The sequence below is a fragment of the Corylus avellana genome, chromosome ca1 (assembly GCF_901000735.1).
Source record: "Corylus avellana chromosome ca1, CavTom2PMs-1.0".
Taxonomy (NCBI): domain Eukaryota; kingdom Viridiplantae; phylum Streptophyta; class Magnoliopsida; order Fagales; family Betulaceae; genus Corylus; species Corylus avellana.
The window spans coordinates 41965780-41977128 of NC_081541.1; the positions used below are offsets into that span (position 1 = coordinate 41965780).

At 35.7% G+C, this 11349-nt stretch overlaps 3 protein-coding genes across 3 annotated transcripts in view; 2 read left to right on the top strand and 1 right to left on the bottom strand.

Moving 5' to 3' along the window:
- Positions 1–862, top strand: part of LOC132172573 (polygalacturonase QRT2-like) — a 1090-nt gene extending 228 nt beyond the window's left edge. The window contains exons 2-5 of the mRNA XM_059584094.1: positions 1–51; positions 180–288; positions 377–496; positions 644–862. Of these exons, the coding sequence (XP_059440077.1) occupies positions 1–51; positions 180–288; positions 377–496; positions 644–862 (499 nt within the window). The remainder of the gene's footprint in view (positions 52–179; positions 289–376; positions 497–643) is intronic.
- A 1989-nt stretch (positions 863–2851) lies between these two features.
- On the bottom strand, positions 2852–6238 carry LOC132189866 (F-box/kelch-repeat protein At3g23880-like). The gene is made up of 4 exons (XM_059604687.1): positions 5084–6238; positions 3891–4146; positions 3710–3790; positions 2852–3268 (listed from the first exon to the last, which is right to left on the bottom strand). Exons 1-3 carry the CDS (start codon positions 6195–6197, stop codon positions 3745–3747), a joined length of 1416 nt encoding a protein of 471 aa, XP_059460670.1. The 5' UTR covers positions 6198–6238; the 3' UTR covers positions 2852–3268; positions 3710–3744.
- A 3535-nt stretch (positions 6239–9773) lies between these two features.
- Positions 9774–11285, top strand: LOC132172582 (polygalacturonase QRT2-like). Its single transcript, XM_059584108.1, has 7 exons — positions 9774–9797; positions 9911–9931; positions 10048–10264; positions 10375–10456; positions 10585–10696; positions 10784–10903; positions 11070–11285. Exons 1-7 carry the CDS (start codon positions 9774–9776, stop codon positions 11283–11285), a joined length of 792 nt encoding a protein of 263 aa, XP_059440091.1.
- The last annotated feature ends 64 nt before the right edge of the window (positions 11286–11349 follow it).

Here is an 11349-nt window from a genome sequence, read left to right on the forward strand (position 1 = left end):
TGAAAATGTTGAAGCCACAGATATTACCTGTGGACCCGGCCATGGAATCAGGTAGATAGAGCTAGGGATCTCTAACTCTTCTTGCTTGGCATGCATGAATATTATTACGTTTTTTTTTATTTTTTTATTTTTTACATGTAATTTAACTATTTCACATTTGGATATTATTTTACTTGCAGCATAGGAAGTTTGGGTGCGAGCGGTTCAAGTGACTATGTTTCGAATGTGTTGGTCGATAGAGCGATACTATCAGGAACCACAAATGGATTGAGAATAAAAACATGGCAGGTAATTAAAAATATGTATTTTGTTTTTGTTACTCCAGTTCACACTTAACATATTATTCTTAACATATTATTCATTTATTCATATGCAGGGCGGCTCTGGATATGCCAAAAATATTACATTTCAAAATGTTGAAATGCACAGTGTCCAAAACCCTATAATCATAAATCAATATTATTGTGATAAAAAAGAACCTTCATGCTCAGAACAGGTAATACTCTTAACAAAAATGTTTAGTGTGCATTTAGAAATTTATGTGGATGATACTCAACATGAGTGTCACATGGCACAATGGCAAAACAGAGTTATAATACTCAACATTTGTATCCCAACTGACAATCACTTAATCTAATGACAGGCTTCAGCAGTCAAAGTAAGCAATATTGTTTACAAAAACATCACAGGTGTCAGCGCATCAGAGGAAGCCATAAACTTCAAGTGCAGCAAGAGTTTTCCATGTCGTGAAATTTGGTTGGAAGACGTTAATCTTGCCTACCAAGAAGACGAAAGTGTCAAGGCTTCTTGTGAGAGCGTTAAATATTTGACTAATCAGGGGAACGTCTCTCCTTCGTGCTAGTTGATTGTTTTTACCATTTGTTTATTAACATTCATATTGAATAATAAGGAATTTTTTTTTTTGGTGTAAAATTCATTATGTTTTATAAATCAATTAATCTCCAAACTAATTAGTCTATGCAATACTATGCAAAGGCACCGCGCATAAAATCAGCTGATTCTAGTTGTACATATTTAGTACTTCAATCCCATATTGATTAGTAATTATGTTTGTTATAATAAGCATATATACTTCAGATTGGGATCCGGCAATGCATGGGGAATTGCCCATCAAAAATGGTTGAAATCCTAGTCATTGAATTTCATCCAATGGCCTCTAGTTTGTCACATGTCCCTTTAATTAAAAAAATACTAAAATATTATTTAAGTTTTAAAAAGAAAATATAAATAAAATAATAAAAAATTATAAAAAATTATAAAAAAAATATGGGGTGGCCGGCCACCCTCCATAGTCATAGGGGTGGTTTGGCCCTAGGCCAAACCATTTTTTTTTTTCTTTTGGGTTTTAGGCAGCAGGGGTGGCGAATGTCCGTAGAAGCCACCCCGAGGACCGGTTAAGAGAGTGGCAGGCCACCCCATGGCCCCTAGGCCAGTGGTTCGGCTGCCCACAGGCCAAACCCAATTTTTTTTTTTTTTTTTTTTTTTTTGAGTTTGGCCCTGAGGGTGGCTTGGCCACCCCAAAGTCGAATGGGGTGGCGGCGACCCTAGGGGTGGCCTAGGGTGTGACCCACTCACCCCACATAATTTTTTTATTATTTTGTTTTATATTTTTTTTAAAAACTTAAATATTTTTTAATTAAATGGACATGTAGCAGTATATAGACCATTGGATGAAATTCAATGGCTAGGATTTCAGACATTTTTTATGGGCAATTCCCCATGCATTGCCGGGGATCCGGATCCATATATTTCAATCCAATATGGATTAATAATTCAATTCTCTCGTACATAGATGGAACTAAAAATTTTTGTTTAAGAGGTCCGAACTCACGTAAATAAATAAATAAATACATAAAGTAATAGAATGAAAACTAAACCATTTAGTCATCTAGAAGTAAAAAAGTCATCATTAAGTCAACGATGCCATAATATGGGGGTTTCCAAAAACCTCCATCTTATAAGATAAGTCTTTCTCTGATCCTATACCAGTGTCTAAGCACTAAGTTATTAATTAGACGTACTTCTGCCATTAGCTAATTAAAATGAGATTATAAATGTATGGCATCAATTTAATTAACCCACAATCTTGTGGGTTCACTTGGATCAAACATTAACTTTCACGCCGGCTAGGTTAGGATAAACAATTAATTCTAATGGATTTAGGAGAGAGTTCATAAACGAAAGCTTGAGATGTTTAACATTTCTCTTTATAAATATGCTTTCAGAAATTTTTTTGGAAGAACTTGAAGGTAAAGTCAATCATTTGCAAATGATTGAAGTCTTGATATATATGCCATGTATTCGATCATTTAGCATCAGCCCCCGCGTATAATTCTCAGTAATATCGTTTAGCTCTTTCAAATTTCTTGTACTAAAAAAGATTTCTGGCCAAACCAAATCAAATGAAAATCACAGCATGTAATTAAAGAAGTAATATTAATTGGACCAAGAGATATTTTGGAAATTCATTTAGATTTTAATTAGTTAAAAGTTTGAAATAAGGATATAGGAACAAATAAATAATATTAATAATAGTAGTAGTAATAATAATAATAGAATTTAAATAATAAAGATTTAGTAGATAAAAGAAATAAATTGACTTTTTTTTAACCAGGGTTAATCCAATAGTGGATTGTAATGCCATTTTAACACAGTATTAGTAGGATAGTTGTAAAATAAAAATGTGATTTTAGCTTATAAGAAAAGGAAAAAATAAATAAATATCCACTACAAACCAACTAAAAATATTGAGCTTAATATTTACTTAGAGTATATGTACAGAAATATTCTCCAATGCTAATGAAGTAATTGATTGCTGCCTCTCTAATGCACAAGATTAATGCTCGGCCTTCTAGAATTCACACAAGCTGATACAAACACATATAAACTTTCAACCATCTATTTTTGCAAATCTAATAGATCCTGCAGTGAAAATAATCAACATTATTGAGATTAAAGTCTAAATAGTAAGAAATATGGTCAATCCATGCAATTGCTCGCAGATGATTCTTTCGCAACTACTTGGATTGATTACTCATCAAGACCACAAGAACCATCTCCGAGGAGTGCTGAAAATACTGCGAGAAAAGGTGTTCCAACCAAATAAAAATATTAATCATTACAACAGAAGTTATTTAAACACAATTTTTAGTTCAAAAACTCTAAATTCATTGCAACAAAAGATGCATTCCATTCTTTACAAGTCCTTTGCTTTTTCATCCATCAATCTTTCAAGTCAATCATCAACCTGGTACAACAACAACCAATTATAAAAATGAGGAACAAGAAACGTAATTAAATTAAACAAAGGTAAGCCTGTTGTGAATTGTTAATTTTGCTTTAATAATAACAAGGATATATATTGGTTACTGGAAAAGAAATAAATGGCACTCTGGGGTCAATCCAACAAGCTCAAGGAACAAGCTGGCGTAAACCAAAGTAGTTTCAACGAGAGACAACAGCACTGACAACTTAAGCAACAAAAAAAAAAAAAGAAAAAAAAAAGACTAATCAAGTTGGAGGAAATATAAAAAAAGTAAAAGTCAAATACGGCAATCAGCTTAATTCAACCATATATGCTTTCCCTCATAATCAAGTCAAAATTAATCTCAACAACCAATGCACACAACAATCCCATTATCATCAAAACTCAACAAAAAATGATAATTACAAGAGATGGTAGTAATACCTCTTTTAGAACTCTCACTTGCAGCTACACCCCACTCACAGGTTGTCTTGGCTTGGATCACCTCCAAAGCTCCCTCCGGGCCTAGGAAGAAGAGAATTTCATATCATAATCATGTCCATTCTAACAATTAGTTAATATGTGTGTGTGTGAAAACTAAATTATCTTGGAAAGATTTGCTAACCTGCTTGCAAGTGCCATTAGCATATCCATCTTTTCCCGCATCTTCGCCATGCCTTCTTCCATCTTCGCTGTGCGTTCCTGCATATCCTGCAGTGAGATTTGTGTCTCTTGCAGTGAGATTTGCGTCTCTTCCAATTTCCTGTCTGTCTCCTGTTGTTTTCTCCTGCAGTCTTCATGGTTGTTGAAGTCGGTTGCGTAATGCAACTGAGATGAACAAGATGAACATGACGGGGTAGATATGACACCACTCTCCATTCCTATAATCAAATTGCATGTAAATTGTTTGGACAACTATAACACTCATCAAGCTACTAAGTCAATATAAAACATGTTCATACATCAAGCTGTCCATTCGGACAAGCTCCCAAAACTCTATTGTCTCTATTGTGGTTGCTTAGAATATAGTTGAAAAGATGAGCAGCCCATTAAGTAAACACTAACCAATCACGCCGCACAACAAACAGAACAGTTAGATATCAGACCCATCTTGTAAACTCATTGTCAACCAAGCAATCATCCAAATGAACATTGGTGGAAATTTAGGAAAACATCGAAAAACAAATGCTCTTCGCCTCTATCTTCTTAACAATATGCTTAAGTATATAATGCTTCCATTTCAAGGAAGTGACGAACATCTTGGGGCAAGTTGCTGAGCTTATCATTGATGTCAAAAACAAAAATGAGTGGCAATTAAAATCCTGGGTCTCTTGGAATTGGGCTGCATCGCTGAAATATATCACTCTTTTTACCTAATAAAAGTCTAAAAGCAATTAGCTACTCTTTCAGTCAATTTGTCAACACATGCGTTCAATTAGCAAGACGAATTGAAGCAATCTCCAAAACAGCTAGACGAAGTGGTAATTGTTTAAATTCTTAAATTAATCTCAAATCAATCACAACTAGGAGCGTGTGGCCACATGAAAAGATTAGGAGTGTAAGTGCGTCTCATCTAATGCAGGGGAAGAGAAGAGGATGATTCCTGGGTTTATCAAAGTATCTCCTATCTAATTTTATATATGAAAATGATTCTGATTGATCCGTATCAAACCAGCTTCACTCAAAAAAATGGATCTCTAAAAAGCAAATTTACAAAATAATGTAACACGAACAGCAACATTTAGGACCAAACATTCTTATTAAAAAAATAATAAAAGACAACCATAAATTAAACAAGCTAAGGGCAGGGTGCCATACCTCCAAGTTCAACCCCTCCATTGATCACAATCGAACTCACCCTGAGTTCTACAACTTCAAACGTTCCCCAAGACCCTTTAAACTGAAGTTCCTTCGCTGTTTGTGTCAAAAGATCATACAAGACCAGCTGCCTCTTTCGATTCTCCATGAACAACTCCCCGTTCTTCCAAAACCCCAATGGCCTTTCCAAATGCACTGGGAGATTAATGCTAAGCAGTCTAGTCCACGACTCCCTAACACCAAATTCAAGCATAACCCATATATCCAAATACATGTGTTTCTTCCCGTCATCATTAGGAAAAACCAGCATAGCAAGAGATCCTTTCAACTCCGTGACAGTCCGCGTGCATTCACCGTAATCACAGAAATCTGGAAACAGCATCGTTCGGAACTCCTCATTGCTGAAGTCAAAAGCAACTATTATCTCACTATGTTCCTTGTATTCGTCGTCACCATACCATAGAAAAACCCCATCCAATGCCGCACTCCGCCAATCATCATATATTAAGGTCAAGGGCACGCCCACATCAAGCTGTCTCCAAGAACCGCATCTCAGGCTGTATATATCTACTTCATCCCATAGATCATCTTCGCCTTCAACCAGAAGAATTCTGATCACCTTGTAATCGTTAGATACCGAGTCGAAACCGAACCCCACATGAAACAAAAGGACTCTAAGTCGACAGTAAGAAGACGAGGCTGGGAGAGCCTTAAGTTCTGATGACGTTGCGGGATTCCAGAGATAAATGTCGTTTCGCGCATAGTCCCAGAGGCAGAGCAGGCCATTACAGGAAGCGACGATGTCAAAAGTTGCTTCTGTTGGGAGATTCAGAGGGGTTTGAGACGCGCAGTGGAGGGAGTCGTAATAGCGGAAAGAGTGTATTAGATTTCCGGTGTCGGAGTCGTGGGCGAAGAAGAGGATAAGACGGAGAGGATCATCTTCATTGGGGTTCTGGGCGATAATGGAGTGGTTGAGGAGGTGTTTTGAGAGGAAATCTGGGTTTCCTATGAGAGCATGCCATCTTTTGGAGACACACTTGAATCTGATCAGAGATTTTGGGGGCAGCCTCGACAGTATCTTCACCACCACTTCCTCCGGCAGATAGGTTGCCATTCTTCCAAGCTATCTGCTCTGCACAAAATGGGAGAAAACACTTTGGCATGTATATTATTTATAGGGGAAAATGCTTTACCCTAAGTTTTACATCATTTTCAATTTGAATACAATATTACAAAATTATAAAATTTTACAATTCTCAATCCGTTACTCAATTCCATTTTCTTAGATGGAAAGTGCAACATGTGTAACGCGCGTGAGAATTTTTCTAGAGGTGAGAAGATTACATTTATCGCCTACCAACAGCTTATCGACCGCCTATCAATAGCTTATCGACTGTCAACGAACCGTCATCGACCGACAACCAACTTTTGGTAGTCGGTAGGCAGAATAAAAATATTGTTTCGACATCGGTTCAGTTCGGTTCGGGCGGTAGAAAAAAAATTTTATCAGTTAACCGACAATTAACCAATTTAGCCGATTTTTCAAGTGAATTTTAAATTTTTTCTGGTAACTTTCCTTATTGTATTTGTCTAGTTGATTTGTGGTTGTCATTTTGGTCTATGTTCCATGAATTTGCCTTTTTCTTTTCATTTATAAACACATGTTCTTTATTGATTATGTAGTTACAAAGAAATTGATAAATCTTAACATAAAAACTTATAACCGACAATTAATCGACTTAACCGATCACTTATTAACCGATTAACCGAAAAAGTCGAAACTATTCATTGTCGGTATGAAGTCAGTTAATTAATCGACTTAACCGACTTTTACGAATCAGTAGGCGAAAATGCCCCTACCGACAACGTCGATACCCACCCCTAAATTTTTCTCTCAATCTTTCCATAGAGCCCCTAAAAAAAAAATTGAGAGTGACCATAGCCACTCCTTTGGCCGTCACCTTTAATCCGACCAAATGGGGATAACCAAGCAACTCTATGACTAAAGGAGTGGCCGAAACTACTTCAAACTCATTGGAGGTGGCTCTCCAATTGGTTAGATTGGAGGTGACGATCCACTTATAACCATGGGTAGTTCAACCATCTTAAGGTCAAATGAAAGTAGTTGAAAGTAACCCAAAGTACAATCAAATAATCAATTTTTTATCATTTAGTTAAAAATTTTATTTTTTATTTACAAATTTAAATAACAAACACACTCTCAGTCTCACTCTCTCACATCTATTATTTTGAAAACATGATTTATTAAGAACTGATTTTGAAAATAAAATTTAGCAAGTATGTCATTTTTTCTACTCATCATCATGAATGCTCCTCGAGAAACTCATTTTTTCTACGGATTTATTAAGAACTGATTTTGAAAATAAAATTTAGCAAGTATGTCATTTTTTCTACTCATCATCATGAATGCTCCTCGAGAAACTCATTTTTTCTACTCATCATCATGAATGCTCCTAGAGACTGTTTCTGATTTAACTAGACAAAGTCAAGAGGCCAATGCCCAGTGATTTGACTGTGCACCCTCTACTTTCTGTACTTGACAACAAACTTTACAGATTAAGGGGGTAAACGAAAGCTTGGGGAGTAAAGGAGTTGAGTTTGGGCGGATAGTACTTATTTAAGCTTGGCTTGTTGAATTTTTTATCGAGTTCAAGCTTGACACAAGCTTCATTTCATGTCCAAACTTGGCTCGTTAGGGTGGGTACTGAGCTTGAGCTTAGAAATTTTTGTAAAGGCTCGAGCTCAAGTTCAGCTTACATCAAATTATTTAAATTTTGTATTTAAGTAAAAAAAAAAATTTAAATAAACATAATAAATAAATTTTATTAATGATATGACCATAAAAAAATAAGGTCATTACAAAAAAACAATTTTTTTTTTACTAGAATTTTCTAACATTTTTTGGTGTCTGACACGTCAGAAATTTTTTTTGACATATCGTTTCTGACGTGTGTTGATTGTCAGAAGCATAGGTGTCAGTAAAATTTTTTTTCTGACGTGTTAGTGGGTAGAACGTCAAAATTTTCTTACGTTTTAGTGTAGCACACATCAAAAATATTTTCTGATGTGACAAATAGTAACACGTCAAAATTTTTTGACATGGTAGAGCTCCCACGTCAGAAAATTTAGTCTTTTTTTTTTTTTTTTTTTTTATTTGTTTGTTGAATTTACGATTAATTGCTTTTTTTGTTTGCACCTTTCAATTTGTTTTATGTTGTTTGATCTTGAATTTTTGGTCAAGAAATTTGCTCCACTGCTTTGGTCATTGAATGATTGGCAGCCATAACATGGGTCGTCAAGAAAGCTTTTCTGCCAAGAGGCCTTAATTTCATCTCCTTTTTCAAAATGTCAAGGTTTGACTGGAATTTGACAGTGTTGTTGATCTTAGATTAATAGATAGAGCCACAGAGAACCTGTCCGGCCAACCGTAGCCAGCACTTCCATGCCTAGTGTTTTGCTATGTAAGCTTAAAAAATGTACTACCAAAGAACTGCAGAAGAACACTAAAGTGTACATTCAGAAAACGGAGGAGCTCTTGTATATATACCTGTGAGGAGCTCTTGTAGGGGCTAGAAACGGAGGGAGAGAGGACGACGGCCGGAGATCGATGGCTGAGAGACGGTCGGCGGGTTTAGCTGTGGAGGATCGGAGACTTCGTGAGAGAGAAACTACTGAGCTTGAGAGAGAGTATATATATATACGGCCGGTGGGTGGAGAAGAGAAAAAAGAAGAAGCTTGATCAAGCTTCAGCTATGGCGGAAGAAAGAAAGAAAACGGAGAAAACAAGAGAAAAAGAAAAAGCTGAGAGATATACCTTGGGCAGTGGTCTTCCAGCTGGGGGACATAAAAGATATATAAAAAAATAATGAATATTCAAATATTCAAAGCTGAGAGATGGGACGTGTGCGAGCGGGGATTCCTGAAGCGCGCCTTCGCTTGAGGGGATTCCTGACGTGGTATTTTTACCACGTCAGGAAATTCTGACGTGCCAGGTGTTGCACGTCAGAAATTCGAAGCACTCTGAAAAAAAAAAAAAAATATCTGCGTTGTGGCGGCTATTGATATATACCCTTATATACCTATATATATATACTCTAACATATTGACGTGTACGTCAGAAAATATATAATTTTTTAATTTTTGAAATTGTTAAAATTTTTCAGACGTTCCAATATTTAACACGTCAGAATTTTCTAACGTGTCAAAACTGACATGTCAAAAAATTCTGACATGCCACTGTTCACACATCAGAAAATTAATTTCTGACGTTTTAAAATTAACCCGTCAGAAATTTTCTGACGTGGCAACAAAACATGTACTGTAGCCATGTCAGAAAATGCCATTTTTTTTTTTGTAGTGGGTGAATGTGAGAGATCTATAGGTTGAGAGGAGAAAGATTATACCAAACAAGACCTATATTCATTCACGTAACTGCCTCTTTGTGAACATTGTTACCACCATCGCCGCATGAAGCGGCGGAGTTAGGTGGAGGCGTGGTCACTAGACACTAAGTGTAAGGAGCATCAAACATTATGTCTGATTTGGGATAATTTAGGGTTACATTCAAGTGTAAAGAGTGAAGCTAGGAAGAAGATGAAATGAAGAGTCAAAGCTGATTTGGGGAAAATAAAGCAAAGCAAAGCATATGATTAATAAGAATTGCATATTGATGTGCAAAATCAACAAAACTCTGGTATGTAATTCGGCTCATGAGTGCTTCCATCAACTTTCTTTCTTTCCATCTCTTAATTAATAGAATTTGAACTAATTGCTTGTCATTTCTTTCTTGTATTCTTTTGCATGCAGCCTTGCACGCACGCGCCAACTGTAAGCCTTTTTTCCTTTTTCTTTATTTCTTGATTTATTTTCATAATATTTTTATCTTTTTTTTTTTTTTTTTTTTTTTATATATATATATATACTGTGTATGTATGTATTTATAGGCTGTGACTTTCCTCAACTGCAACAATTTGACAGTAGATAACTTGCGGATCAAAAACGCACCACAAATGCATCTCACGTTTCAAAGAAGCTTAAATGTCAAAGCTTCACGTCTCGTGGTAACTGCACCGGAGCATAGCCCCAACACCGATGGAATTCATGTCACAGAAACACAGAACATTCAGATTCAAAACTGCGTTATAGGGACAGCCCGGACAGGTATATATATATATAACCTTGAATTTTCTATAAAAAGTTGCTAATTAAATATCAAGTTTGGCTTGCCTCTATAGTGACAATAATGAGATTTTATGTTTTATTTATTGAAGGGGATGATTGTATTTCGATAGTAAGTGGGTCTGAAAATGTTGAAGCCACAGATATTACTTATGAACCCGGCCATGGAATCAGGTAACTAGGGATCTCTAACTCTTCTTGCTTTGCATGCATAAATATTATTACGTTTTTTATTTTTATTTTTATTTTATTTTTTACATGTAATTTAATTATTACACATTTGGATATTATTTTACTTGCAGCATAGGAAGTTTGGGTGCGGGCGGTTCAAATGACTATGTTTCAAATGTGATGGTTGACAGAGCGATACTAACAGGAAGTACCACAAATGGATTGAGAATAAAAACTTGGCAGGTAATTAAAAATATCTATTTTGTTTTTGTTAATCCATTGTTGGTTAGCAATTTACACTTAACATATTATTCATTTATTCATATGCAGGGCGGCTCTGGATATGCCAAAAATATTACATTTCAAAATGTTGAAATGCATAGTATTCGAAACCCTATAATCATAAATCAATATTACTGCGATAAAAAAGAACCTTTATGCTCGGAACATGTAATACTCTTAACAAAAATGTTTGGTGTAATGATAGTGCGCATTTATAAATATATGTGCATGTTCATGAGTGTCACATGCATGGCACAATGGCAAAACAAAGATATAATACTCTAAACAACACTTGTATCCCAAAAACTCTGACAAACACTTATTTTAATGGCAGGCTTTAGCGGTGGAAGTAAGCAATATTGGTTACAAAAACATTACAGGTGTCAGCGCATTAGAGGAAGCCATAAACTTCAAGTGCAGCAAGAGTTTTCCCTGCCGTGAAATTTGGTTGGAAGACGTTAATCTTGCATGCCAAGAAGACGAAAGTGTCAAGGCCTTTTGTGACAGCGTTGAATTGATTAACCAGGGGAACGTCTCTCCTTCGTGTTAGTTGATTAATAGAGAATTTGCTTGTACCATTTTTTTTTATTAACATTCATATTGAATAATAAGGA